This window comes from Chinchilla lanigera, unplaced genomic scaffold, assembly GCF_000276665.1.
Source record: "Chinchilla lanigera isolate Chin_1 unplaced genomic scaffold, ChiLan1.0 scaffold00100, whole genome shotgun sequence".
NCBI classification, from domain to species: Eukaryota; Metazoa; Chordata; class Mammalia; order Rodentia; family Chinchillidae; genus Chinchilla; species Chinchilla lanigera.
Genome location: NW_004955501.1, coordinates 2458743 through 2486202, shown reverse-complemented (window position 1 = coordinate 2486202; position 27460 = coordinate 2458743). Strand labels below are relative to the sequence as shown.

The 27460-nt window shown below is 39.7% G+C and overlaps 2 protein-coding genes and 1 long non-coding RNA gene across 3 annotated transcripts in view; 2 read left to right on the top strand and 1 right to left on the bottom strand.

Annotated features, from left to right (window-relative positions):
- Positions 1-11873, top strand: part of Pccb (propionyl CoA carboxylase, beta polypeptide) — an 88778-nt gene extending 76905 nt beyond the window's left edge. Inside the window, exons 10-15 of the mRNA XM_005406779.2 lie at positions 151-274; positions 7439-7546; positions 8268-8368; positions 8741-8839; positions 10457-10556; positions 11551-11873. Coding sequence (XP_005406836.1) covers positions 151-274; positions 7439-7546; positions 8268-8368; positions 8741-8839; positions 10457-10556; positions 11551-11672 — 654 coding nt within the window. The 3' untranslated portion in view covers positions 11673-11873. The remainder of the gene's footprint in view (positions 1-150; positions 275-7438; positions 7547-8267; positions 8369-8740; positions 8840-10456; positions 10557-11550) is intronic.
- A 1718-nt stretch (positions 11874-13591) lies between these two features.
- On the top strand, positions 13592-20679 carry LOC106146895. The gene is made up of 2 exons (XR_001231519.1): positions 13592-14459; positions 18435-20679. It is a non-coding gene; the product is annotated as an uncharacterized LOC106146895 (long non-coding RNA).
- Positions 20680-20863: 184 nt separating this feature from the next.
- Stag1 (stromal antigen 1) overlaps positions 20864-27460 on the bottom strand; it is a gene marked incomplete in the record, with an annotated part of 394726 nt that continues 388129 nt past the window's right edge. Inside the window, 5 exon segments of the mRNA XM_013505748.1 lie at positions 20864-20895; positions 20983-21063; positions 22384-22498; positions 22986-23096; positions 25811-25985. Coding sequence (XP_013361202.1) covers positions 20872-20895; positions 20983-21063; positions 22384-22498; positions 22986-23096; positions 25811-25985 — 506 coding nt within the window.

The window sequence follows — 27460 nt, the reverse complement described above, 5'->3', positions numbered from 1 at the left end:
TATAGCCACCTGAGTGCAGCAGGGAGGAACTGCCGCCGCCTTCTACCCGGAGAAGCTGTGGCGCGAGCTGCCCAGCTGCCCTTTTGGGTTGTATTTCTGTTGTGTACTTGTCTTTATCAGTTGCACTCAGGAGTAAATTTATTCCTACAGATTGTTGATGAGCGAGAATTTTTTGAGATCATGCCCAATTATGCCAAGAATATCGTTGTTGGTTTTGCAAGAATGAATGGGAGGACTGTTGGAATTGTCGGTAACCAACCGAAGGTGGCCTCAGGTAGGATGGGGAAGGTCTCCTAAACCTTGGGCTGGGTTTGGAGGCCAGGGCTGCCCGGGCCTGTGTGACTGTCTGCTTTCACCCTTCCCTCAGACGTGGCCTTCTGTGACCAGAGGAAACACATGTTGTAAAAGTGACTGTCTTTTAATATTAAATAACTCAAAGTGCTCCTTTCATTCGCCCCTCCCCTCCCCTTAAGGGTCTATAGATAATATTCCTCCTTAGGTACAGAGTGGTCACTTTCTAAGACACCAGTTTTCTGTCCCCTGGGTTGAATGTATGCCTCACCCACCCAGCGGTGAGCTTCATGAAGGTAGGTATTGGTGCTCCCCTCACAGCGATCTGTCCAGGACCTTCAGCAGTGCCCTGTGGGTGCTTGGTTAGTACACGAAGATGCGCAAAGGCATCTTGCTGTGCCTGTGTCCTGCAGCTTTCTGGCAACGTGGGCAGACCTGAGTCAGCTGGGAGGTGGAGACTCTTCCCTGGCTGTGCTCTGGAGGGGCTGGGCGGGTCTGGGTGGGCGCTCTGGCCACTGCTTCTCGCTTCACTATTTTCTCTCTCAGGTCTGTTTTGAATACCTAAGAGGAGGAACCAGCCTCCCTCACTGACCCAGCCTTATCTTCTGTTTTTGCCATGGCAGTTTTCCTTGTCTTTAGAAATTTTTTAAAAATATTTTTTAACATATTTAAAAAACTATGTTAACCATTTTAACTTCTGTAGTGCTGATTATACTTACAGTGTATATAGCTGTATCCTGTTTCCAAAAACTTTTCATCACCCTAGAGATGGTGCACCCATACAGAGAGGTCCATTTTCCAAAATGGGTCTACCAGTTTTATTCAGTTCTTTGGTTTCTTTCATTAGAATTTTGCATTTTCCACTTATAGATATATGTGTTTTATTAGATTTCTACCTAAGTATTGCATATATTTTGATGCTAATATAAATATTATGTTTATAATTTCAAATTCTATTTGATTTATAGGTTGTATATACATAAGTGATTGATTTTTGTATGTTAACTTTTTTTAAATCTCAAAACCTTGCTACATCCGGTAGTTTTGTTTTGTTTTGGTCAGTTTGTTCAGACAATTATGTCATCTGCAAACAATGACATTTTTATTTTTTTCCATCCTAATCTGTAGACCTTTGGACCTAACAGTAGAACATTGAAAAGCAGTGCTAAGGGGACATTCTTGCCTTGTTCCTGAGCTTGGTGAGAAAATTTCTGGTTTCTCACCATTAGGTCTAGTGTTAGCTGTGTTTGGTAGCAACTTTTTATAAAATTTAGAAGTTCCTGTCTTTTCCTAGTTAGCTGGCAGAGTTTTTAAAAATCAGAGATGGGCATTGAATTTTGTCAGATGCTCTTCCTGCATTCATTTATATGATCAGTGGCTTATTTTTTTTTTAGCCTTTTTTTGGGCTGGATTCCATGAATTACTTTTCACCAGTTGAACTAGCCTGTATACCTGGGACAAACTCTACTTGGTTGTGGTATATAATTCTTATTAGAGATTAGTTCTTAAAATTTGATAATATTTTGTTGAGTTTTTCACATACGCTCATGAGTGATACTGAGTTGCAGTTTTTTTTTTGTTTGTTTTTTGCAATGTCTGTCTGCTGTTGGTCTCCTAGCCTGTGTTAGGAACTGTTCTCTCTGCTTTTCTCTTCTGGAAGAACTTGTAGAGAATTGGTAAAGTTTCTTCTTTAATGTATGGTAGAATTCCCCAGTGAACCCATCCAGTCTTCATTTATTTTTTAAATATTGTAGGAAACAAAAAAAAATAGAATTAGAATCTGAATACCTTAATAGTGTTTTTTTTTTTTTTATATATTTGCCTTGTAGTTACTTGTACTGGGTCTGTCTGTCCCTCTGTCTCCCTGTCTCCCTTCTTTTCTTCCCCTCCTCTCCCCATACAGCTTTGTATACTGTTTAGTGGCCTTTCTTGTCAACCTGAACTCACCTCTTCAGGAGTGTGGGTAGAGCATTTCTTATAGAACACGTCTGGGAATAAGCTCCATTACTTTTGTGTATCTGTGAATGTCTTAATTTACAATTCTTCCTTCATTTTTGCAGGACAGTTTGCCAGACACAGAATTTATAGTTGATTGTTTTATTCATTTAGTATTTAAAATATATCATCCTCTATATTCCAGCCTTCAGGGTTTCTGCAGTTACCAGTTGCTAATCTTAATGAGGATCCTTTGTAAGGGATGAATCACTTTTCTCTTGCTGTTTCAGGATTGTCTTTTGACAGTTTGACTATAATGCATCTCAGTATGAGTCTCTAAATTTGTTCTTGGAGTTGGTAGAGTTTCTTGTCTTGCATCAAATTTGGGAGGTTTTCAGATGTTATTTCTTCAAACTATCTCTTTGCCTCATTCTCCCATCTTTTCCCCCCTTTGGCTTCCCATGCTTTATAAGTTTGTTCACTTGATGGTGACTGTAAGACCCTTACGCTCTGTTCACTTAATTTTTTTCTCCTAAGGGGCTGGGGATCTAGCTCAGCGGCACAGCGCCTGCCTGGCAAGTGCAAGGTTGTGAGTTCGATTCCTGGTACCTGAAAAAAACCAAAAAAAAAAAAAAAGTTCAATTTTTTTCTCCTGCTTCTACAACAGGATAATTTCAGTTGTTTTATCTTCCTGCTCCTTGACCTCTCTTCTGCTTACTCACTTCTCCTGTTGAACCCCCATTGTGAATTTTCCATTTCAATTATTGTATTTGTGTGTGTATATATATATATAATTTATTTATTTATTTATTTTTTCGGTACCGGGAATCAAATTCATGACCTCACACTTGCCAGGCAGGCGCTGTGCCGCTGAGCTAAATCCCCAGCCCCAGCTTCAGAATTTGTTAGCTTCCTTTTATACTTTTCTGTCTCTGTTGGTCTCATTTGGTTCATACATTTTTATAACTTCCTTCAGTTGTTTGTACATATTTTCCTTATTTGAATATACTGAAGATTGTTTTGAAGTCTTTTTCCATACAAGGTCTTTGCTTCCTCCAGAGCAATCTTTTATTTGTTTATTTTGTTCATTCAAATAGCCATACTTTCCTATATTATTTGTGCTTAGTGGCCTTGTTGTTATGACTATGATACTATGCTAAGTCTGGCAATCACATTTCCCCCTTTCGCAGAGTTGTTTATCAAACTGTTGAATGTTGTAGGGGTCCGTTTGTCCAGCATCATTTCACAATTTTTTTCCAGAGACTGTCTTCTCCATCGTGTGTACTGATTGAAGTCCATATGTCTTAGTTTGTGTTCACCTAGTGTTGTGACAAAAGCTTCCTTGAACACTAAGAGCTGAAACAAATTTAAAAAAAAAACAGACCAAAATAATACATCTTCTTGTCTTGAAAATTGGCTTTGTGTTGGAGCACTCCTTTCATGCTTAGCCAGACTTGAACTGAGTTTTGGGATCAGCCGTAGGTTAAGGTTTAAGGTCTTGTGTCTTTTATTGTGTAATACTATGTTTTCACTTGCTTCCATCTCCGAGTATTTTGTACTTTTCCCTTCTAGGTTCTTTTCTGGTTGTGTATCTGGGCCTAGGCATACACATGTTTTGTCTAAATTCCCCTGAACACACAGATCCTTTGAATGTACTAAAGTTCCTAAAGAAACTTCCTTCTTGGCACTTTCTTCCAGGCTTTAGGTGTTCTCAACCATAGTCTTTCGCCCCAAACATCTGTAGGTCATTCTCTGGCTTAAGATGGTTTTGAGCAGTGCTCACCACTTTTCCAGCCTGGGTGAGTTCCAAATTTGGCAAAACAAATGTCTCATGTCAGTCCTTACAGGCTAGAGCAGACCAACACCGTAATTTATGAGTAGGTTTTGCCCTGCATTCTTTAGAACCAGTGAGAGAGGTAAGTTTAATTAAAGAAACCACAAACTGTTTCCACCATTTAAACTCCCCCTCATTTAAAAATTTCCTTTTTCTTAATCTGGCATTGACTTGATTGTTGTAAACCTTTGCTTATTTTCCAGACCTCTGTCAAAGATTGTTCTGACAGTTTTTCCATATTTCTGTTGTGGGATAGGAGCTTTCATCTTCCTACTCTTACATTTTATGTTTAGAAAAAGCATCTAACTGAGATTTCCAACATTCAGAATGCATTTGTTATAATACAGTAAAGTGCATAGTTCTTAAGGCTCATTTTGATAGGTTTTGCCATTTGACAACTGTATTATACCCTTGCAGCCACCCACCTAAAACAAGCTGTAGATATTTTTATTCCAGAGCACATTCTTAGCTGCTGGGAGTGGTGGCATTTGCCTATAATACCAGCATTCAGAGACTAAGGCAGGGAGATTGCCAGTTCAAGCCCAGCCTGGGCAACCTAGTGACTCTGTGAGACCCTGTCTCAAAATAAAAAAGAGCTGGAGATGAAGCTATGTGCAAAAGCTTTTTGGTTCAATCCCCAGCAAAACAACCCCTTTCCCAAGTCCATTCTGAAGGAGTTCTGCATTTATTATTATTATTTTTTTCTTATTCACCTTTTATTGTTGGTTTCTAGGATTTGCTACATATTTTGGGTATGAATCCTTTGTAGATATATGTACTGCATTTTTTTTCATGGTCTGTGACTTGCCTACACTGTGGTGATTTTTGTATGAGTTTAAAAATGTGATGAAATCCCATTTATCAATGTCTTCACTTATGGTTAGAGCTTTTTGTGTCCTAAGAAATCTTTGCCACTCTTAAGTTTGTAAGATAAATCTCATGTTATCTTTTAGGAGCTTTGTACTGCAGCTATGGGTTTTATGATGACTTCTTTGATTGGTTTTGAATTAATTTTTGTGTCCTAAAGAGGTAGGAGGTGGCTTTTCCCCCCCAAAACCAGGTAATTTAGTTGATCCCTATTTTGTTAGAGACTTCCATATTGAAGTTTCGGTACTTGGTTAAAATCTTTTGTGTGGATCTGTTTCTTTACGTTGTCTTGTTTCTTTGTTATTTTTGTTTGCTTTTATGCCTATCCCATCTTGTCCTGATTACTGTAGTTTTATGGTTTTTAGCCTGGGGCGATTATGGTATCTTGAAGATGTCTGGCTATATTGGAAATATTTTTGATTGTCACAGATCGGGTGGGAGGCATGATGGTGGTTTTTAGTGGGTGGATGCCAAAGGTACTGCTAAACATTCTGTATGTACAGGACAAACCCCAGCATTAAAGAGTTACTCGGCCCCAAATGCTGGTAGTGCTAAGGTTGAGAAACCTGCTTTATAAATGTTGGTGTCAGTCAGTATAAGTATCAATTTTTTGTGTTTCCTTTTTTTAAAAATACTGGTTTGGTCCTTTTGTCTCCTTTGTATTACCTTGTGGAATTTGGTTATCTATTTCTACAAATGAATCTCCTGTTATTTTGCTAGGAATTGTTTGAAAGATCTGTGCATAGTGCTGCCTGGTATGCTAGTTTAGATTTATACTTTAAATACAAAATAATTGGCAGAGGCTGTGGGTTCAGTCTCCACTATTGGACACAGAACAAAGTGAATCCAAAATAATTAAAATATTATAAATAATTCAAATTCAAATAGAATGTGAAATTCGAAAGGAATACAGTTAAAAATTTACTTCCTCAGCAATAAGCATATCAAAGGTGCTCAGCAGCTGTGACCAGTGGTCAGTGTTCATAGCCGGAGAATATTCAGCGTCACAGAAAGGGCTTTTCAGTAGCACAGGTTTAGGTTATTGGTAGAGAATGGGTATTTTAATATTTATTCTTCTGGCTCGTGTGCATAGAAGATTTTTTTTGTTGTTATTAGGTTTTCCTTTTTTTTTCTTTAGATTCTTGTATCATATTGCAAGAGTTCAATCCTAGTCTTCATTTTAACCTAATCTTTTTTAAACTATGAGTAGGTATTGTCTTCTATCAAGTTTTTTTTCTCTACATCTACTAAAATGATCATAGAGAGGCTTTTCTCTTTTATATAATAATTTTATTGGCTGTCAGACACTAAAATAAACTTTGAACTCTTTCAGTAAGCCCCACTTGTGTCTTTATGTATCACTGTGTTTATGTACTGCTAGGTTTGGTTTGATAATATGTTTTACTGAAAAAGTAAGGATTTTTACATCTATGCTCTTAAGAGATTTTGGTCTGTGTCCTTCTCTTATAGCATCCTTATACTGCTTTGGCATTACGGTCATGCTGGCCTCAGAGAGTAAGTTGGAAACTCCCCTGGACAGATTTACTAGTAGTTGAGCTCTTACTCTGTGCCACTTTGCAGAGCCTAGGTCTTTTAATGCGTACAGTTATGCTCGGAGGTAATAATGTTCCTACTTTTCAGGCAAAGAATCTTAGGCTTCTAAGTTATTAAGGTGTCTTAGTTACTTTTTTTTTTGTTGCTAAGACAAAATACCCAATACCCAAAGCTGAAGAAGGGATGGTTTATTTCAGCTCACAGTTTGTAGAGGTTTTAGTCTATAGTTAGCTGGCTCCAAGGCAGGGTGGCATGACAGAGGGACATTGCAGAGGAGAAACAGTCAATGGCAAAGCAGGCAGCAGATAGTGAAGCAGCAGCAGCAGCAGCACCACCACCACCAAGCCTGCCTCCTTTCTGTCCCTTTGTAGTCCATCTAGGCTATAAACCTAATTGGTACCACCCATACTGAGGGTGGAGCTTCTGTTATCCACACCCTGAATTGTAATATCACACCCTTAATCCACATTCACATACCCTAATGCAGCCACCATTGAAACTCCCCACCTGTGATCACATGAGGCTTTGGGGGGCCATCCAGGTACAATCATAACAAAAGGGTAGAGTTGGAGTCTGATTCTAAGCTCTGAGGACTCTCAAGGACCAGCCTGTGAACCATAGGTCCTACTGGTAGTCCCCTGGAACATGCCAAGCTGTGTCTTAGCTGGTGTATACCTTTCAGTCTGGGGTGGGGGTAGAGCCCAGCTTTCTCTGCTGGGCTGTGTTCCCAGCAAGGGGGCCTGAGGAGTGAAGCTACCACTGGGCTCTCTTTGGCCAGTGCCAGGTTTGTTCTCCATCTTCCGTTTTTCCAAGAGCATGAGTGTTTCTCATTACCATCTAAGGAGATTGTGGGGCCTTAATAGAACTAGTTCTAAATGGTTGATGACAATATTTTCTCATTGTGGGTAGACTGGGAATTCTACCCAGATGCTTAATATGTACAATCTCTCTTCCTAGGATGCTTGGATATTAATTCATCTGTGAAGGGGGCTCGATTTGTCAGATTCTGTGATGCATTCAACATTCCACTCATCACTTTTGTTGATGTTCCTGGCTTTCTGCCTGGTAAGTCATTAGCAGAGATGGGACTAGGAGAGGTGGTTTTGTTCAGTAAGACCTCATATTTTATTTGAAGATTTTCTTGCACAATTCCATAAGGATTTGTGATTTCTTTATATTCTGGGTATACAGAAGATGGGGCTGTGTGAGTGTTATGGTGAGATTCAGTGAGACAGGTACTCACGAGAAACTGAAAATGTGGGAACAAGCGAAGCTTTACTGCCAGTGACTGACAACCTGAATAGGAGTCAGGGAAGATGTTGGTATTGGTTGGATTTTGTTTCTCGCTTAAGTATCTTTTAGGTTTCCATAGTAACCATACAGTCACATTACCTCATTTTTGGGAATTTTATAAGAATATCACATAATTGTCACAAGGTTTGTATTTCCCAGAAGTCGTCGGTCAAGCAGACCTCGGGCAGTCATAGTGGCTTAACGTTTAGCCCACTCCTTAATTTGTTTTGTTTGTTCCTTGTTTTATAGCTTTGTCTTCTTCCGTGGTTAATGGTGAGCTATAAGGGAGGGGGTGAAGGAGTGAGTTCATCTATAGTTTAAGTGAACTTAAGTGACTTCTAAACTGGTGTTACAAAAAAGAAAATGGAGTTTCTCTTGCCCTGTCATGAAGATTGGCCCTCTTTGGAGGTATAAGAAGACCTCAAAGCTGTGAGTGGCAGGCAAACTTGGGAGGGTGTTTGTGAGTATTTACTAACTCTTCTTTATGACTCAGGCACAGCACAGGAATATGGGGGCATCATCCGGCATGGCGCCAAGCTTCTGTATGCGTTTGCTGAAGCAACTGTGCCCAAAGTCACAATTATCACCAGGAAGGTGAGGTCCTCATGTTGGAGGTAGTGACCTAAATACCTCTGTCCCCAGCAGCATGGCCACTGTGGAGATGTGGTTGAGTGTCACCAGGGCTCAAGGAGGAGCACTCCTTGCTCATCCCTGTAGAGGCCAGCATTTCCAGCCCTGGAGAGATGTCTGTGGGAGGGAGAGGGAGCTGAAAGTGCAGAGGAGAAATGCTAGGAAAGACATGGAACATTAACTGCAAATGGCCTTAAAGATCTCAGCCCAGGAGGTTGAGGAGGAGCCCAGGAGGGGGCTGCTGTTCTTTGCCTGTTTCATTGGCTTCATGGAGCCTTTCAGAGATATATCTGGTTGTCCTCAGGCTCTGACATCCAATTTTTGGATCTGTTCTAGGCCTATGGAGGTGCCTATGATGTCATGAGCTCTAAGCACCTTCTTGGTGACACCAACTATGCCTGGCCCACAGCAGAAATCGCAGTCATGGGAGCAAAGGTGAGGATCTCTAGCTTTCCTCTTTCCTGCATCCAGGGACTTTCCTTTCCCCGTGGGAGTCCAAAGCATAGCTGGTGAATGTTGGGAAGAGGTGAGTAGCAAGGGCAGGAAGCAGGGCCTAGATCTTGGCATGTCTCATTTGAGGCTCCAAAGCCAGCACTGCCTCCTATCCTACTCTTACTTCAGGCATGTGCTGGTGTCTTCATGGTAGGGGAATCAGATGGAAGGAATAGAATGGCAGAGACCCCAGAGTGGGTTTTGAAATTATAAGTAGAAAAGGGAGGTGGTTGAGTCAGCAGGACTAAAACCTTGGAGAGACTGGACATTCTTCCCAACCCTACCTCAGCACCATTGAAGGCCCTGGAGCCCATAACAAAGCTGAACTGTGGTTCTGACTATAGGCAAGGTACTTCCTGCTGTTTGACCTATTCTCTTCTTCCCTACTTTAAAAGAGCTATTGAAGTTGAGCCAGATAACTCCTAGGGTCCCTAGAACTGACTTACAAGTGCTTTAACTTGAAGGCCAATCCTTGTAGTTCAACCTGTGCTCCTCTGGCCACCTAATTATGTACTCAGAGCTCAGTATAGTGGAAAGGGAAAACCATACTGTTAATTCCTCTCAGTGGAGGGTATGATGGAGTTAATAGTGGAAAATAGTCCCAACATCTTGGCCTGAAAGGACAAGGAGTGAAGATGGAGGTGAATGTATCAGTCAGTGTGTACTAGAGAGACAGATTTAATGCAAGATACACGAATACAGTGGTACCTCAGTTCATGAATGTTTTTGTTTGTGAACAGTTTGGTTTGCAAATAAAAGTATTTGGCAAAATTTTGTTTTTGTTTGCACACTTTGTATTGCATGGCTAACACAGCTGTGGCCATCTTTCCCACATGAACGTGAATGTGGCCATCTTTTCCAGAAGTGTAGAATGAATTAAGTTTGTGAACCAAGATACCACTGTATATGAGAATTTACAAGATTGGCTTACAATGACTGCCTGCATAGTCAGGTATGGAAAATACAAAAGGGCTGTCCATGTGCTGGAGATACAAAGGATCCAGTCAAAGCCCTGGAGCTTGCTGTAGTGTCCCATGTGAATCTCTATCAGAAGGCCGAATAGTCTGCTCCAGAAAGGCTGAAGGGTTGGTGCTGGAGGTTGAAGAGTCTGCCTTGGAAGCCAGAAGATGACATCCAAGGTGAAGATGAAGACTGGAGCTTCTCCAAAGAAACAGAAGCACTTCTTCCTTTTTTCTCCTTTTATTCCATTGACAGCAAGCCTATTGTTGTCACCTAGGGTAGGTCTTCCGTCTTTAGTAAATCCCTTCAGCCACACACAGAACTATTTAGTTGGGCATTTTTTTTATTCAAGTTGACACAATCATCACAGTGGAATAGGATTGGGGCCACTGCTGGGCATCCCATCTTGTAGCCCCTGGAGTCATGATGGCTGAACCCAGGTGGTACATATCCCTCTGCTTTTGTCTCTGGAGCTGGCACTTCCCTCCAGCACTCTTCATTTTGCCAAGAAGTTCACCACCACACACAGAGATAATGAGTTGATTGGTCTGTCCTGTTTGGGACCCCACTCCAGGGAACCTTGTTATCTCTTTGTGACAGGGCGCTGTGGAGATCATCTTTAAAGGGCATGAGGACGTGGAAGCTGCCCAGGCAGAGTATGTCGAGAAGTTTGCCAACCCTTTTCCTGCAGCAGTGAGAGGTGGGACCTGGTGTCGGGGGCAGTTTTGTTCATTTGTTTGGGCTCGTTCTTTCCAAAATGTCCCATATAATTGCCCTTTACCTTTGCCTTCTACTCTGTGGACTGGGGAGCGTTAGGGCTGTCCTTGCCCATGATTATTTATCGACAGCAGAGCTGCCCAGGCAGGTTTAGCAACCAGGATCAAAACAACACTAGTAAAAGGATTACATTTTTAGGAGTCGTTCCTGTTATGTAGCATTATCTAAAAATCCATCCAAAAAGAAATGGCTTAACCTAAGCATCAAGCTCTGCTCTTGGTTCTGAGGGTCAGCCTTTTGGTTTGGGCTCAGGTTGGCAGTTCTGCTGGTCTTGCCTGGGATCACCACTGCTGTAGTCATCCTGTGTGTCTTGAGTGTGGTTTTGTTATTGAGGATGGCCTCCCTTAGGTGCTAGGTGCTGGCTGTTAGCTGCACTCTCACCACAAGGTCTCCCAATTTTAGAAGGCCAATCCCGGTCACTACGTGGTGTTCAAGGTGGCAAAAGGGTGCGTGGAAGCTGCAGGAGCTTTTGAAGCCTACGTTTAGAAGTTTCACAGTGTCATATTTATTGCAGTGTATTGGCCAAAGTAACTCAAGACCAGACAGAATCCACCTCTAGATGAGAGAAGTGGCAGTCATATTACAGGACTTGTGTACAGGGATAGGAAAATCGTTGGAGTCATTTTCAAATAAACAGATGTATTTTCTTTGTTTTTGGTTGAATTTCTTGTGGCGGGGTGGAGGCCTTGGAGCAGTGTGTGTAGGGCAGGGGATGATATTTTCCCTTCTTGCCAAGTACTCCTAGGCAGAAGTTGAGGGGCCTGCCAGGGAAACAGGCGGACTCCTGGGACAGGGGAGGTGGCAGGGCCTGGTGCCTGTGTATCACTGGGGCTCAGGGATGGTGGCTGGGCTGAGCACAGGTGGGCTTGGTGGCATCATCTGGGCATGCAGTCATCTCCTCTGCTGTGTTTCACTAGGGTTTGTGGATGACATCATACAACCTTCCTCCACACGTGCCCGAATCTGCTGTGACTTGGATGTCTTGGCCAGCAAGAAGGTACAGCGTCCTTGGAGGAAACATGCGAATATTCCATTATAAACAAACCAAAGGAAAAAACAAAACAAAAAAACCCAAGCTGAACCAAGAGCCTATTCCTGCCTTTGCCATTATGAAAACCTGGGACTCTAAATATCAATAATAACTTGGAATGGTTAATAAGTTTATAAAATTCTAGAAAAATCTCTTTTGTGCCATATTATAAAATTACTTGCTTTATTAAAAATCTTGGTATATTTCTGAGTATAATTGTCCTTTTTTATGAAATGACAGTTAGGAAACTAAGAAAACTAGGAAGAACACAGGATATATCATTACCAGTCAGGACTGACCATTTTTGGCCTCTGTGATTCAGATGTGGTTTGTGTTCCCAAAGGTTCAGGTATTGTTCCTGTATTGGGAGCTTGGTGTGAAGTGGGGCCTGTAAGAGGTGGGACATAGCGGGAACTCTTAGATCAGCTGGGGGTGTGTTTGTTGAGTGTTTGTGGGACCCTTCTCTCCGCTTCCTCTTTGGCAGTGTGATCTCTCCTCAGAAATGTGCTTCTGTCATGTGATACAGTCAGGAGGAAATCATCAGAACCAAGCTGACGTTATCACCATGTCCTTCAGTCTCCAGAGCCATGAGCTAAATAAACCTCTTTTCTTTATGAAGTTAGTTTGCATAGGTATTTTGTTATAGTAATGAAAACTAGGCTTAATGGTGGATCATTTGTTTAGCATGTGCCAGGCTCTACCAGGAAGAAAAAAAAAGGACTAATACAATGCTTTGGTATATCGTTTTCTTTTTTGTCTCTAAGAATAATTTTTTATCTATGAGGTAAATTTCTTAGGTTTCAGTTTTCCTACTGTGAAGATAGGGATTATACATCCTTTCTTAATATCCACGTGACTCAATGAAGGCTAAGGAAGTATTTGTCATTGTGCTTGTCTAGCAGAACAGGTGTGAAGGTGTAGTATGCCATGTTGACTTCTGTTACTTCCAGAAATGTATTCTCACATTTTAAAACAGTTTACTGTGAAAAATTCAAGGCTATGGAAATGTTGCAAGAGTTATCTTAATAGCATTAACCTTCAGTTAACATTTTCTGTATTTGCTTCATCTTTTCATAAATACATTAAGTGTATATATATAAAGTTACTGATAATAAGTTGTGTATTACTGTACTTTAGTATTTTGTAAGAACAAAGTCCATTGTCCTCCATAGTTTGTCTTATGACACTGGCCTTTTTGAGGGATGCTTCCTTGCCATTTTGTAGAATTCCCTCAACTCAAATTTGCCTGATTTGCTTCCTTATATTTAGATAAGGTGAATTATAAATGTGGCTCTTCAGTGTGCCACATCAGCATGCAGTTTTATTGGTAGTTGATGTTGATCATGTAGCTGCAGAAGTTTTCCTACCAAGCTTGCCATTTTCCCTTTGTCACTAAAAACTAATTTGTGGAGCATCCTTTAGTCATTTGTCAACAAACTTCCACCCAATAGTTTATTATCTACTGATGATTCTTGCCTCAATCACTGAGTGGGTTGATTATAAAATGTTATTTCTAATCCTGTATCAATATTTACCAGACATTTAAGCAATGAAGACCTTGCCCATCTTTTCTTTGTTTAAGTTTAGACTCATGCATTCTTTAAAATGCATTGTTCTTGGGGTGGGCATGCCTATAATTCCAGCAGTCTGGGAGGCTGACAGGATTGCACTTTTGAACCCAGTCTGAGCAACTTACTGACATAGTAAGACCTTGTCTCAAAAGGTGTATGTGGGGTATTATTATTGTAGAAATGGGGATTGAATCCAGGGGGGTATAAGGTATACTTATACTACTAACCCTTTTTAAAAATTTTATTTTGAGATAAGAGGGTCTTCTTAAGTTATTCAGGCTGGCCTTGAACTTGTGATACGCCTGCCCCAGCCTTTTATTTTGAGATAAGATAGGGTCTTCCTGAGTTATTCAGGCTGGCTTTGAACTTGTGATCCACCTGCCCCAGCCTCTTGAATAGTTGGGATAGTGGATATATACCAGCGTATCTGGTTATTACTCATTTTGATGCTCAGACTTTCCTAACATGGCTAATGAAAGCTGGTCCCCCAGGTTCTTTTCATGTGCCCCACTAACTTTTTGAGCACTACTTATTTTTTGACAGAGACTAATGTTCTAGGCTTATCTTGTATTTTCCTTGCCCAGCCCTCGATTCTTTTCATAGGTGTATCATTTAGAGGCTAAAATTGGTACTAGATGAAGCTATTCACATTGACACTGGACAGTCATTTCTTCTAGATATTTTCAGCATCCAACTAGGAAATATTTATACAAGTAAGTATGTGTGTTTAATGTGGGATACACATACATGTAAATAATATTATGTTTTTCCATCATGAGTTCAAACTTACAGTCCAATGCCATGGGTTTTTCTTTGCCTGCCCCCCCTCCATGTTTAGGTCTCTTCCCATAGTTGTGAACTGGGCTTCCATTGCCTTATATGTATTTTACTCATTTGTTCAAATGTTGCAGTGCATAAAAGTTTTGAAATCACTGTAGCTGTGTCAACAGTTAGCCTTCTAAGTAAAGCTCTGAACTTTTTCCTAGTTCTTTTTGTCTTTAAACAGAAAGCACATGGTTAAGTCACTTGGATTAGTAACTGAGTGCTAATATTTATTAGTAAGAGTCCTTTGTGAAGCTTAGAGATTACTTCAAAAAATTTCCCATTCTTTGTTGACTTTATTTTACTGTGCACGCAGTGGATCAACAGTTACACCAATGCCGGAGATTTAACGTTGTCTGAGAGTAATGGTCAGCTGTGGAGCGCTGTTCCAAGATGCCTCGTGGTATGTTTTGCTGTCTGATGAGAGGCCAGAGCTTTCTTACTATTGAGGATCTTCCCTTATTCTCGGCCCATGGCTCCACAAGTCTTTCAGCACGGTTTTGTGTCACATTATTTCAAGGTCAATTTAATATGCGATTCCACTTCTAAAAGTGCTATGGGTTGGGTAAGTGTCCCCCAAAGGCCCATGAGTTAAAGGCCTGGTCACTATCATGGGGCATTACGGAGGGGGTGTGATACAGGCTAGTGGGAGAAGTTAGGTCCAGGGGGATGTGCCCTTGAAGGGAGCCCAGCCCCTTTCTTGCTTCCTGGCTGCAATGAGATGAAGAGGTCTCCTCCACCACACACTTTTAACATGACTGCAACATCACAGGCCCAAATGACCAATCATACAATGCTTTTAATTCTTTTGGGAAGATACCCAGAAGGTATGTATGTACACACTTGTTTATAGTGGCAGTTTGTAATACCTAAATCTTGGAAGCAACCCAAAGGCCCATCAACCAATGAATGGATAAAAAAATGTTTTTATTACTCAGCCATAAAGATAAAGTGGAAACTATTACAGCTAAATGGATACACCTTGAGACCATAATCATAAGTGAGATAAACTGGAGGCATGTGTAAATATCACATTGTCTCTCTGGTGTGAGAAGCTAAAAATAAAATAAATGTACAACAGATATTGTGAAGTAGGAAGAAATTGTTCAAAAGGAAAAGGGAAATAGGGAGGGAGAGGAGAAAAGATGGAAGGGACAAAATGACAAAAGGATATAAAATAAAAACCCAAGATTTGTGAACAGAGGGAGGGGAAGGGGATTTGAAAAGAGGGGATGAGAATGGGGAAGAAAAGAGGAATCAAGATACATCATGTACAGATACAAATTCTCTAGAATGAATGTGCTTATTATGTATACCTAAATTGTACCAATAAAGTCAAATTAAAAAATATGACAAAGAACTCACCAATGGAGTGAAAACACAATCCACAAAGTGGGAAGAAATTTTAGCCAGTTGCTCCTCAGACAGAAGACTAGTATCTAGAACACATATAGAACTGAAATCTGGGCATCTGAAATGAATACGTATTTCTCAGATGAAGTACAAATAGCAAATAAATACATGAAAAAATGTTTGACATCACTGATCATTTGAGAGATCAAAATTAGGTGCTGGGGATTTAGCTCAGTGGCACAGCGCCTGCCTGGCAATTGCAAGGTCGTGAGTTCGGTTCCCAGTACTGGAAAAAAACCCAAAAGAAAAAAAAAAAAAGAGAGATGCAAATTAAAATAACACTAAGACTCCATCTCACTCTGGAGAGAATAGCTATTATAAAAAAAATCAACGAACAACAAATGCTGATGGGGCTGTGGGGAAAAGGGAACTTTTCCATTGCTGGTGGGACTGTAGACTGGTGCAACCACTGTGGATATCAGTGTGCAGATTCCCTAAAAAACTAGGACTAGAGATCCCATTTGACCCAGATATTCCCCTTCTGGGTATTTTCCCAAAATAATTTTTCTTTTCAAAAGAATTAAAAGCATCATACCATAGTGATATATGCACACTCATGTTTATTGTGACAGTATGTAATAGCTAAATCCTAGAAACAACTCAAATGTCCATCAACTGATGAATGGATAAAAAAGGTTTTTACTACAATGGATATATAGTAGTTTTTACTATAAAACTACTATATATAGTAGTTTTTACTATAGTAGTTTTTACTACTAAACTTCAGGCATTCATTGCTAAATGGGTGGATCTTGAGAGCATACTCTTAAGGGAAATAAATCTGACACATGTAAATATTGCACTGTCTCACAGGCGTGAGAAACAAAGTAAATAAGCAAATTGTACAAGAGATATGGTGAAATGGGAAGAAATTATTCAAAAGGAAAGGGGAGCTGGGGAGGCGGGGAGGAGGAGGAGGAAAGGAAGGAAGGGAAAAGAAAAAATGAGAAAAGAATAAAATGGAAAGAGCTTTGTAAATGAGGAGATAAAGGGAGGGGATGAGGATGGGAGGGAAAAAAGAGATGAATCAAGGTATATTATATTATGTACAGGTACAAAATCCCTATGATGAATGTGATCATTGTACATACCTAAATTGTGGCAAGAAACTTAATTTAAAAAAAAATTTTAACAGGAGATGACCAGCGTAGAAAATTGGTACCAAGCAGTGGCTGTTTCTGTGACTTTAACTGACAGTGTTGGTCAGAAACTTTTAGAATTTGCTTGTGGGAAGAATTTGGAAAAGTTTAGAAGCAGGCTAGAGAAACCCAGAATGCTGTTAAGCATCACACTTTACTGGTGATTTTGGCTCTGGCTCAGGCAGTTCTGATTGGAGCCAGATATCATGGCTCACACCTGTAATCCCAACCATGGGGAGGCTGAAGCAGAAGGACTCCAAGTTCAAGAGGATTTACCGACAGTGAAATTCTGTTTCAAAATCTAAACAACAAAACACCACCATCACCTTAAGGGCAAACAACCCCCCAAAACAAACAGAAAACCCCAGAACACTGAGCAGAGGGCTGTCAAGTGTCTGCTTTTAGAGGAGATAATATGTCAGTTGGGAGAGGTCAGAGGCACTGTGTAGGTCTTGCTGGACCTGCCCCTGCCGTGAATTGTACAAATCAATTCTGCTTAAGTCACACAGCTAGTAAGTGGAGAAGCTGAGGCTTGAGCTCAGGTAGGTTTGTCCACAAGCCTGTGCTCTCACCATAGAAAGTACTGCTACAGAGCTGATGAGGCAGGCAGGATGAACTCCTAAAGGTTTGGGTACCAGTGAGGCGGTCTGCTTCCCTGGGATTGTTTGCCAAAGAACCCAAAGGGCTACTGACCGTGCAAAGTTCCTACCACATGCATGAGTCCGGTACACAGCAGTGCTAGGAGATAGCTAGGTAGTTCTTTCTGAGCTGCTGGCGCAGTGAGGAGCATAGCCATACTGCAACTTCTGTTGCTTGTTAGTCCTTTTATGAAGATTCTTCCAGTGTCTCTTTTGGCCATGTCTTCGTCTCCCTCATCTAGTTCTCTCTGGTTGTACTGATGCTTTTGCTTGGTGCTGCTGCTGAAGATGTGATCTGCCCAGTCAGAAGCCTGTGAAGAATACTCAGTCAGATGCAAGGTTAACACTGTGTGTGGGAGTTGATGAACTGAGATTTTACCTGTTCTGACAAATGGAGTATTTTATCTTCCTCGGTCCAAAGGATTTCTGAGGGCTGTGGCTTTATTCTTCGGTGGAGAATTACTGGTCCTCATGTTCTTGTGCTTCTTCTGTCAGCAAATGATCTCTATTCTGAGTAGCTGTGGCTCCTTGGGCACTGTCTCAGTCTGGGCCTATGAGGAAGAACTGTCACATGGCAGTGGATGAAGCAGCCTCAGTCATAAAGTTCTGGTTATTTACCTACTGTCTTGGATGGTGAAAATACTTCCATTGTATGTTTTCAGGAGGAGAAAGATGCTTTTCAGAAAGTGGTACCTGCTAGATGGGTTGTAATCTGTAATCTGTATCTCAGATCTGTAATCTCAGCTACTTGAGGTTGGGGCAGGAGTACAAGCTTGAGGCCAGCATGGGGAATTTAGTGAGACCTCAAAAAAAAAAAAAAAGCTATAGAGATGTAGCTCAGTACTGTGCCTGCCCCTCCCGCCCACAAATACCTGCTAAAGGTCCTCACAAAGCACTTGGTGAGCAGGGACACAACATTGAGTCCGATTAGGTAGGAAAAGCCTGAGCAGGTATGAACTATGTTGTGCTAAAGACCCTGGTTTTCTCCCGGTCATGGATTCTTTTCTAGGAGCAGGGCCGGTGAGTGGAGAGTCAGTTCAGAGATCCCGGAAGCCTGTCTATTCCAAAGCAAGGTCATACATAGGGAGAGGCCCATCTGCTCTCAAGCTTGTAGCCTTCAAGTTAAGCTGTCACAAGACATGCTCACCTGGTGATTTTATTCCCTATATTCTTGTCTTCATTGCATAGGGATTTTATGCTGTTTGAGCTCAACAAAAGGACACAGCCAGACCATAAAGTTGGGATAGCTTAAGAAGAAGGTCTGACATCAATGCTCAATGGTTGGCAGACTTCTGCAGCATCAACATTCTATAGAATTTGTGTGGTCTTCGAAGGGCCACTGATCAACACGGCTTCATGAGCTTGGGCAGGTAAAGAACGCAGGCTACAGATGTTTCCTGAGTGCCTGGTAAAGTGATATATATTTGGCCTGTAGGAGACTCCCTCGTAAGCCATAGACAACTTGGCCTACTCATTCTCTCTGAGGAAATCCAAGGAATGAAAGAAAATTTTTGAGCTAATCCTGAATTTTTTCTCAAAACAAAAATACCTATTATGGTATACTTACCATCACTTAACAAATTATAATGGCAAACACTCTGAAGAACAAGCAGGCGAGGAAATAGTGTACTTAAAGCTTTACCTGGTAGGAACAATAGGATGACTACCACAGGCCTGATTTTGAATAGTTTATTAAAGGAAAGGTGAAGCATCAGTTTCAAATTGTACAAAAGGAAAAAAAAACCTCATATTGCAAATGTACCATTTACAGAATTACTAGCAAAACCAATCAAGGAGACACTGAAAATACAAAAATTTGATTTGACTTCAAACTGAACTGGAAACCCATTGGAGTAGATTGCTTGGTAGTCTATAATTCTAAGTTGGCATGTTTTCCACAAGAGACTTGTCAAGCAAAGAACCAGGCACGTGCCAGGCCCTTCCACTCTTGTTCCCTGGCCAGAACTACAGGCGGGCAGGGTTGGAGTGGACTGTCCAGTCATTCCTGCCTTTTTACTTCCAGTGAAGCCCACCCCCCTTAGTTAGAGCCCAGGAACTGCTGAATTAGCAGTTAAAACTGTTTTGGTGACCAAGATTTTTTTTTTTTAAACTGTACCAATCGTGAGAAAAATCTCAGTTTTGTGTCCATTTACTCAACGATAAATAAAATCCATTTTGCTTTTCCACACAAAAGAATCACTGGGTACACAGAATTTTAAAAAAATGTCTTGTTTTTGGTAAAAAGAGAAAACCTCATGATTCTGTTGTAGTTACTTAAAAAACAGCTCAGAAACAGCTGTGGATGGATTGGTTTGGAAATTCTGAGGCTTACATTAAAAGTTAGGAAGAAACTACATGGGCTTTTAAAAATAATAACAAGTCTTAAAAATCCTAAGCAGATTATAACTCTAAACCATTGAAGACTGTCCTGAAGATTCATAATTTCTTACCCCCAAAGAATTATTAATATGCACATTTAACACTGAAATGTAAGCTGTATTTCAAGGTAAGCTTAGGAATTTCATCCTCTAAGCACAGACTTCTATGCAGCACATACTTCTATAATTGGCAAACATAATTCACAAAATTAGTGCATAAGGATATTAACTGCATGGGAAGTAGACACGGTTATGTTACACTTAAATTACTTTTGAACGGCAAAGGATTTCCTCATGATTATCTTTGTAAGAAAATGGAAGTCTGTGTAACCTGAATTTGGCAGGGCATGAAGTAAGTGGTAAAAACAGCAAACTGATAACTTGAGAACCAGTTTTGTTTTACTGAGAATACTTTATTTGCTGGTAGAAGTTGCTAAAAATGCACAGAACAAATACCAATAGAAAATGCACTGTATTCGAATCTCCCTATTCTATATAAAATGAATGGTGTACAGCATCTGTTGGAAAAATGGCTGCATGGACATTTATTTTATGTCCACTTATAAATAAAAATAAACCTTTTTATTCAAGAGTATATAAAATCTGGGAATTCATATCCATATCCACAGAAGGTGTGTGGTTTTGGCAGAGATGCACGATGTCAATTTCATCTTAGCTTGTCGGTATTCTGTTCTTTCTTGTTTCTGTGTTCACAAGGTCAACCAAATCCAGTGAGCTCCAAAAACACTCTTCAGCAATTAGGATAAGCTGCTTACTCATAGGTTTAATAAAAATGGTTAGCTTTTAAAACATAAAAAGGCAAAATGTTAAAACGGTTTTTAAATTGTACAACAGGAAAATAAAGTTAAAAATATTTTTTTTTTTACTCAATGTTGAGTTTTCATAAAACAGGTGTATAACAGTGTTTATCTTGACAGCTGTTTTAAAAATTTAAAATTTCTTCCTCCCTCCAGAAAAACACACACATCTGTACTGAGATAAGTCCAATATTAGGACACAAATGATTTTTTGGGTCAGTCTTTCTGAGGTGACATTCACCAACACTTCCTTGGGTAATTTACATGCTCCTCTTCTTTGTCACTGCAAAAAGGGATTGACCTTAATCATTTGATTAAAAAACAAATCAGATCACATCAAAAGTGTTTTTTCCCCATAGAAGCTATCACAGTATATAGGCCTCTAGCTCTAAATAATAGAGTTCCAGATTTGTAAATTTTCTTCAGATTTCAGAACATAGGCATTCCAAATCCCTAGAAAAATGAGACATGATTATTAATTTCATGCATGTACAAGACCCATAAATCATAAGTAAAAAGTAGCAATAATTTAATATTTACTGAATCATCTTCTATGATAGCTGCAGAGTCGAAAAAGTCTGGCCTCAGTTCAGCTCTCTCTCGCCGATTTCTTGATGGAGGCTGCAAAGAGAAATCACTTAAACTTTTTTTCCCTAAGACCGTCAAGACAATAAATTGTGATAAACAGCTAACATTTCTGACAGTACACAGAAACATTAAGGGTTAGTTTTGAAAGGAGAATCTGGTTATAAAGTATATGAGGCACAGATTTCTAAAAAGTCTTACTGAACTTTTTGCTTTTTAACTATCAAAAGACAAAAAGGGGCTTTCAAATAAGAAATTGAACATGTAAATGCATATAATTTTGGGTTCACAAACCCAAGTTATGGAATGATTTTAAAAATGATCAAATACGAGATGGCAAACTTCAGTGAAATCTTCAAAGTAGGTAGATGGAAAGCTTTTAGGGGTCTGGGATAGGAAGGGTATACAGACTGTAAGAGTCAGATGATGTCACTCCAAACTTTTTATTATAGGAAGCCCAACATAGGCAAAACAGAATGTGCTAGGCAGAATTGTGACTGACCTGCCCCATTTTATGTTGAAGTCCTAACTCCTAGAATCTCACAATGTGACATAGATGAAGATAGGGCTTTTAAAAAGAGGTAATTAAGATACAGTTAGGTCATATGGGTAGCCTGATCTCACGACTGGTGTCTTCATAAGAAATGTATAACAAAGTCCACCATCTACAAGCCAAGAAGAGACGGTTCAAAGTGAAATTGACTCTAACACATTCCGCTTGGATTTCTAGCTGCTTAAGCCACCCAGTCTATAGTACATGCATGGCAGTGCTAGCCAGCTGATACACTGTAAAACGTCCATGGTATAGAAGAACATCCATGTACCAATCACCTTGTTCCAATGTTTGATTAATCTTTTTTCACTGGGTTTCCCCACTGTATTTTCGTCCCCTTGTCATTTCACCTGTTAACATGTTATCTATAGCTAATGAAACTTCTAAAAAACCATACCACCATATAGTCTGAAAAAAATGTTTTAGTTACTACATATTTGATGAATACTTAAATTTCCTTAACTCAAGCATGTTTTATAATGAACACATACATTCTAGGATCTGCATCTTACTGTTATGTTGAAGTACAGAGTGTACTGTTACACTGTAGTTTATGCCGGATAAATAACACTATGCTGAAAGTTCTGGTGAGAGCTCTTTTACAAGAAGGAACCAAATTCTATAAAAAGTTACCAAATATGATTAGGCTTAAAAAACATAAGCTCATCCACATGCTCACTGTTGATCAATGATACCACTCCTCACTTCTCCCTCACTTCCCAGTGTTCTGAGAACAAGCGTGTCATCTTAGCCCAATGTACTCATATATTTTAAGGGAAGGAAAAATCGGTGGATTTCCTTACCAGATCAATAACCATGGTGTCTTCAAATTCTTCATTCATATCTTCTAATTGACTCCGGGAGGACATCATCACATCTTCAAAGATGGGCTCAGCATCTTCTTCCATTAGACCCCGACTGATAAAGAAAAGGTATAGTCAGAAAGCTGTATACTCATCCAACTTGGAGTCCTGGCTTTTTCTTAATTAGTTTCTCTAACCAACATAACTATGACTTATAAAGTACACAAATTATGATACTTAACTACAAAATTAGGATCATTCCTTTGGTTCACTGAAGATTTCATCAGAAGGAAGTACAGTGTAATTAAATGCAGTGACAGAACATTTATATATAGATAAAAAAAATTCAGCTTTGTGACAATTACCCCAAAATTCTGTTTGAAACTATAATCTCTATTTTACTAATGAGCAGCACGAGACAAGTATTTTAGAGCTTGCTGTAGGCCATATAACTGGCAAATGGGGAGCTCTAGGCTTTAAATGCTCAGGTTCATGCCCCCTGGTTCCTATGTGCACAGCATATCCAGAGCTGTAATTTTAATTTAAGACTAAACATCAGAAATACACAGTTATGTTCTTCTGATACTCAGTTTAACACTTACACAGCATGCCTTACTCCAGTCCTCACTTTCATGTAGTTCATTCCTGTCCTGTCTTTCCGATTCAGGTCTTCTAACTTCGGCTGGCCTAACCAAGAGATTTGCATCTGTGGACTAAGAGAGGGAGCTATTAGTCGTTTTGTGGCAGTACATGATATATTAGCTAATCAGCCCCATGCTAAGAAAGTTATGGTTGGTTGGCTTTAATCCCTATGGAAGAGTGATAGTAGCTGGACTTATTCCAGTATCTTTGCAAAAAAGGCACCAGAATGCCTCAAAAGATCCTTAAATCTCTTAGAGAAGCAGGCTGGCAATAGCTGTTAAACTGTCAGCTTTAATGCCCTAATCTCGACCCAACAATGGCACTTTAACTTCTTTCACGCTGTTGTACCAGTCACAGGTGTACCCAGCTTAGAAAATAAAGCCCTAAGTAACAGAAATGAGACTAGCCTGGCAGCCAAATACCCCATAGACTTGAATAAGAAAAGATATAGCATGTCTTATCAGTATTCTATTTAGGAAAACATACAAGCCCTTATAACACAGATTCTTTGTCCTGATACAGTCAATTCTTCACCTGTACCCTATACTTACCAATAGTGAGAACATGCATAAATATGCTTCTTGGAAATGTTATAGGATTTAAACTTTTAGCAGATAAAAAAATGTCACATGAAGTTCTCTCTGGCCATATTTATATCCTGTTGGGCTACTACATTGATTAAATCTATGAGGCTTGGGCTAAAAGGGCTACAGCTTTAAGCCTAGGGAAAACAAGACCCCAAAGGGACTGACAAATGCTAAGGTCAAGAAAGGCAAGGTTGGCTGCTCAAGTAACAAGGAGAACTCGCTCTATACTATACTGATAAGGTCACCTATCTTGTGTAAGATGCTGGACCTATGACAAAGTCTGCCTTGGACACTCAGCAGCTCAAGAATGCTTGGTTATTCAATGAATGACAATGATTATTCTCTCAGGTTTGAGAAAGACCCTAATGTAGTACAAAGTTGTCTTAGGAAAAGTCAGAACTTGAATACTTGTAATTCAAATTTTCAACCAACTAAAACTTCAACCTCTTTTAACCTACTAAATTTGTTAAGGTCAGGTTAGAATTCACTGTAATTCACAGCATTATTCCACTATACGCAGAGACACAAGTAAGGAACTAAGAATTTCAAAATTGGAAGGAAAACTACTCAAAATTAAATTTTTTTTTTTTTTTAAAGCAAAAACATATCACCCTTGCCTTCTCTACAATGTTCAGTGTGGAATACAAAACATTTTAATTGCTAATATGGGTAAAAGGTAAGATACTGACTCTTTTTTTTTTTTTTCCTCCGGCACCGGGAACTGAACTCACGACCTTATGCTTGCCAGGCAGGCGCTTTTGCCACTGAGCTAAATCCCCAGCCCGATACTGACTCTTAAAGGGCAACTATTCTTGAATTTATCAAATAAGAGCTTAAAAATTCTTAATCCAGGAATAATTTAAATGTAACCAGAATATTAGTAGTCAATGAAATGGATGATAAAAATAGTCTTATTTGCTGTTCAGACTATGAACTGCCTAGTAGAAGCTCTTAGAGATCACTTTCTAGGAAGTAACCTGTGTTATTTTCTTGGAAGTCCCCTGAGAAGAAACAGATCTGCCCAATGAATATGCAAACACCAATTAAAATTAGCATGTAGTGAGATACTATCTTATTTATTTATTTATTTAGTTAATTATTTGGAATGGAACTCAGGACCTCATGCTTGCCAGGCAGGCGCTGTGCTGCTGAGCTATATCTCTGGCCTGAGACCATATACATATAATATCTATATATGTATTTTGTGTGTGTGTGTGTGTGTGTGTGTGTGTGTGTGTGTGTGTGAGAGAGAGAGAGAGAGAGACAGAGAGAGAGAGAGAGAGAGAGAGAGAGAGAGAGAGAGAGAGAGAGACAGAGAGACAGAGAGAGACACAGAGTCTTGCTGTGTTACGTGCTGGCCCTGAACTTCTAGCGATCTTACTGTTTCAGCTTCCTGAGTGCTGTAATGACAGGCATGCACCACCATGCCTGTCATTACAGGCATGGAAAAGAAAAAAAAAATTTTTTTAAAAAGAATTAAGAGCAAAAGATACTTTCATTGGCAACATAGAGGACTGTGCAAAAAATGTCTTTCCTAGCAGACAAAACAAAGAATGCAATTTAATAATACTGACTGGTATCCATTTAATATTTCCAAAGTTTCTTCACAGTCTTCCTCACTTCACTTTAACATATCCCTTTGATGTTGGTAGTGAGAGGTTACCATTCCATCTTGAAAGATAAAATCAAAGCTAGTAACAAAGTTTGTTCTATTTGATCAGGGTGACGAACCTATGTCATGCATGTTATTGTGTTTTTCTTTTAAGACAAAAGATGTTAATATATGAGTTGTTTTTTTTTCTAAATTAAAACTTCAGTATTCAAATTTAATTGTAGTGTCTGCACTGTGCAAAAAATAAGTGGATTCTGGGTTCTAGTTTGGGTGCTCAGTCTCTAAAAGGTCTGCCCTCATTGTGCTAGATCAATGAAGGTCCCTGAACTTTGAGGTTTCAGTATCCACCAAACTTTGCAGACTTCTTATGTGTCTTTTCACATAAACTCCCTCTGTGGCTTAACTTTCAAGATCTCACCAGCAGTATGCTGTGATGAACAACATTTTTTCTTATGATACTCCTGCCTCGCAAGTGCTGGGATTACAAGCATGCACACCATACCTAGCAATGAAGTTCTTTTTAAATAATTTAGTTTCTTTGAAAATGACGGGTTTTATGCCAAGAAAACGAACTTTTAGTACTTACTTGTGTAAAAAGTCTGGTTCCGAGCCATGTTCAGACTCAGGTTCTTGCATCTGCTCTCCCAAGGGCCGGCTATTCTCTCGCAGCACAGTGGAAGTAAGCTGTGGGGCTGGGAGGGGGCCGGGAGTCTGAATCATGGTCTCTGTCCTGTTTAGCCATGTGTTATCCAGACTTTCATCTGTAAAATTCCAGTTAGAGTCTCTCAATGTCACAGATGGAGTGAACTCACGGTAGTTATGACATTGACTTGAAGAGCACGGCTTTACAGATACTTCGAATCCTAGTGCTACCAGTTCTTTGTATGACTTTGAAAGTTCCGTTTTCTTACATATAAAATGGTGATATCAATACCTGGGCCTCAGAGTTGTACAATGAAGTGAGGTAATGTATATAACCATCAAATGTTAGGTATCATCACAACATCATGTCTCTTAAGTTTATCCCTGAGGATTTAGTCACCTTAGAAAGCAAAGAATGGGGTCAGGCACAGACCTCTCCAACTTTCCTTTGCTCAAGGAATAACGGGCCTAAAAGTCCAAGGCAGCAGCACTTACGGACTTGTTGGCATTTACAGAGGAATGAGAAAACCCTCTCACAGAACTGGACACCATGGAGAATTAACTCTTTTCTGCTGGCTTATCCATGTGAAGATAGGAGAGTTTCATTGCTTTCATGCCCTTAAGTGCTTCAGGTAAGTCTCCTATGATGATTCTGCCCAGGCCCCATTTACCATTCGTATTTGACTTCCAAAGGAAGTGAAATAATTTCTGCTTACTAAGGATGTAATTATATACTATCTTACATTAGCAGGTAATTTGTCTTGTGTATATGTTATCTCTGTGCTGTAATCAGACTTAAGTTCCTTTAAGGAGCCAGGGACTTCCCACCCCCCCTTCTTCTAAAGATGATTTATAAAGATTAAAGCACTATTTGCACATCTAAAACATCCTGATAAAATAATGTATTAAGTTCCTGCCTATAAAAATTCTGTTATTATGCTAAGAGTTTTACAATTTTCTGAACAATTTTAATCACAAAGTATAGTATGAAAATTGTTTTTTTCTCCTGATGAAGCTCAGAGATGTATGTATGATAGGTATCTTGTATGCCATCAAGCATTCCATCTGTCTCAGTGTTACTCAAGTTTTTTTTAACGTTTTGCCAGACACATGTGGACCTCCTGGATTGGCTTTCTGATCCCTGAAAATACCCATCATTATGTGGTTCTACTGATTTGGAACTCACTACTGAATCTCTTAAGGTGCATTTAATCATTTTCTATTCATAGTACTTTTGACATTTAATTCAAAACTTCTCTTTTCTATACTTCAATTTTATGCTTAAAAGATTGTCACGTAGATTCTGACCCAAAATCATTTGTTAGCTCTTTATTTCATGTCATCTTGTCCCCAAAATCTTCCCTCATTCACTAAAAATTTGGTCACCCATGTATGTTCCCAAAGCCTTCTGTGTTTGCCCTATCATGCTGAACTCCAATTGCATTTTTCTTCTCTGTCTATCTGCACTAAGAGCTCTTTTACTAATTCCTAGTCTGTAGCACTTAACCTGGTTCTTAGGAAGATGCTTGGTAGAGACCTGAACGAATAAATTCAGGAAAAGCTCACTCCTCTTAAATAGGCCCTTGTAACTGCC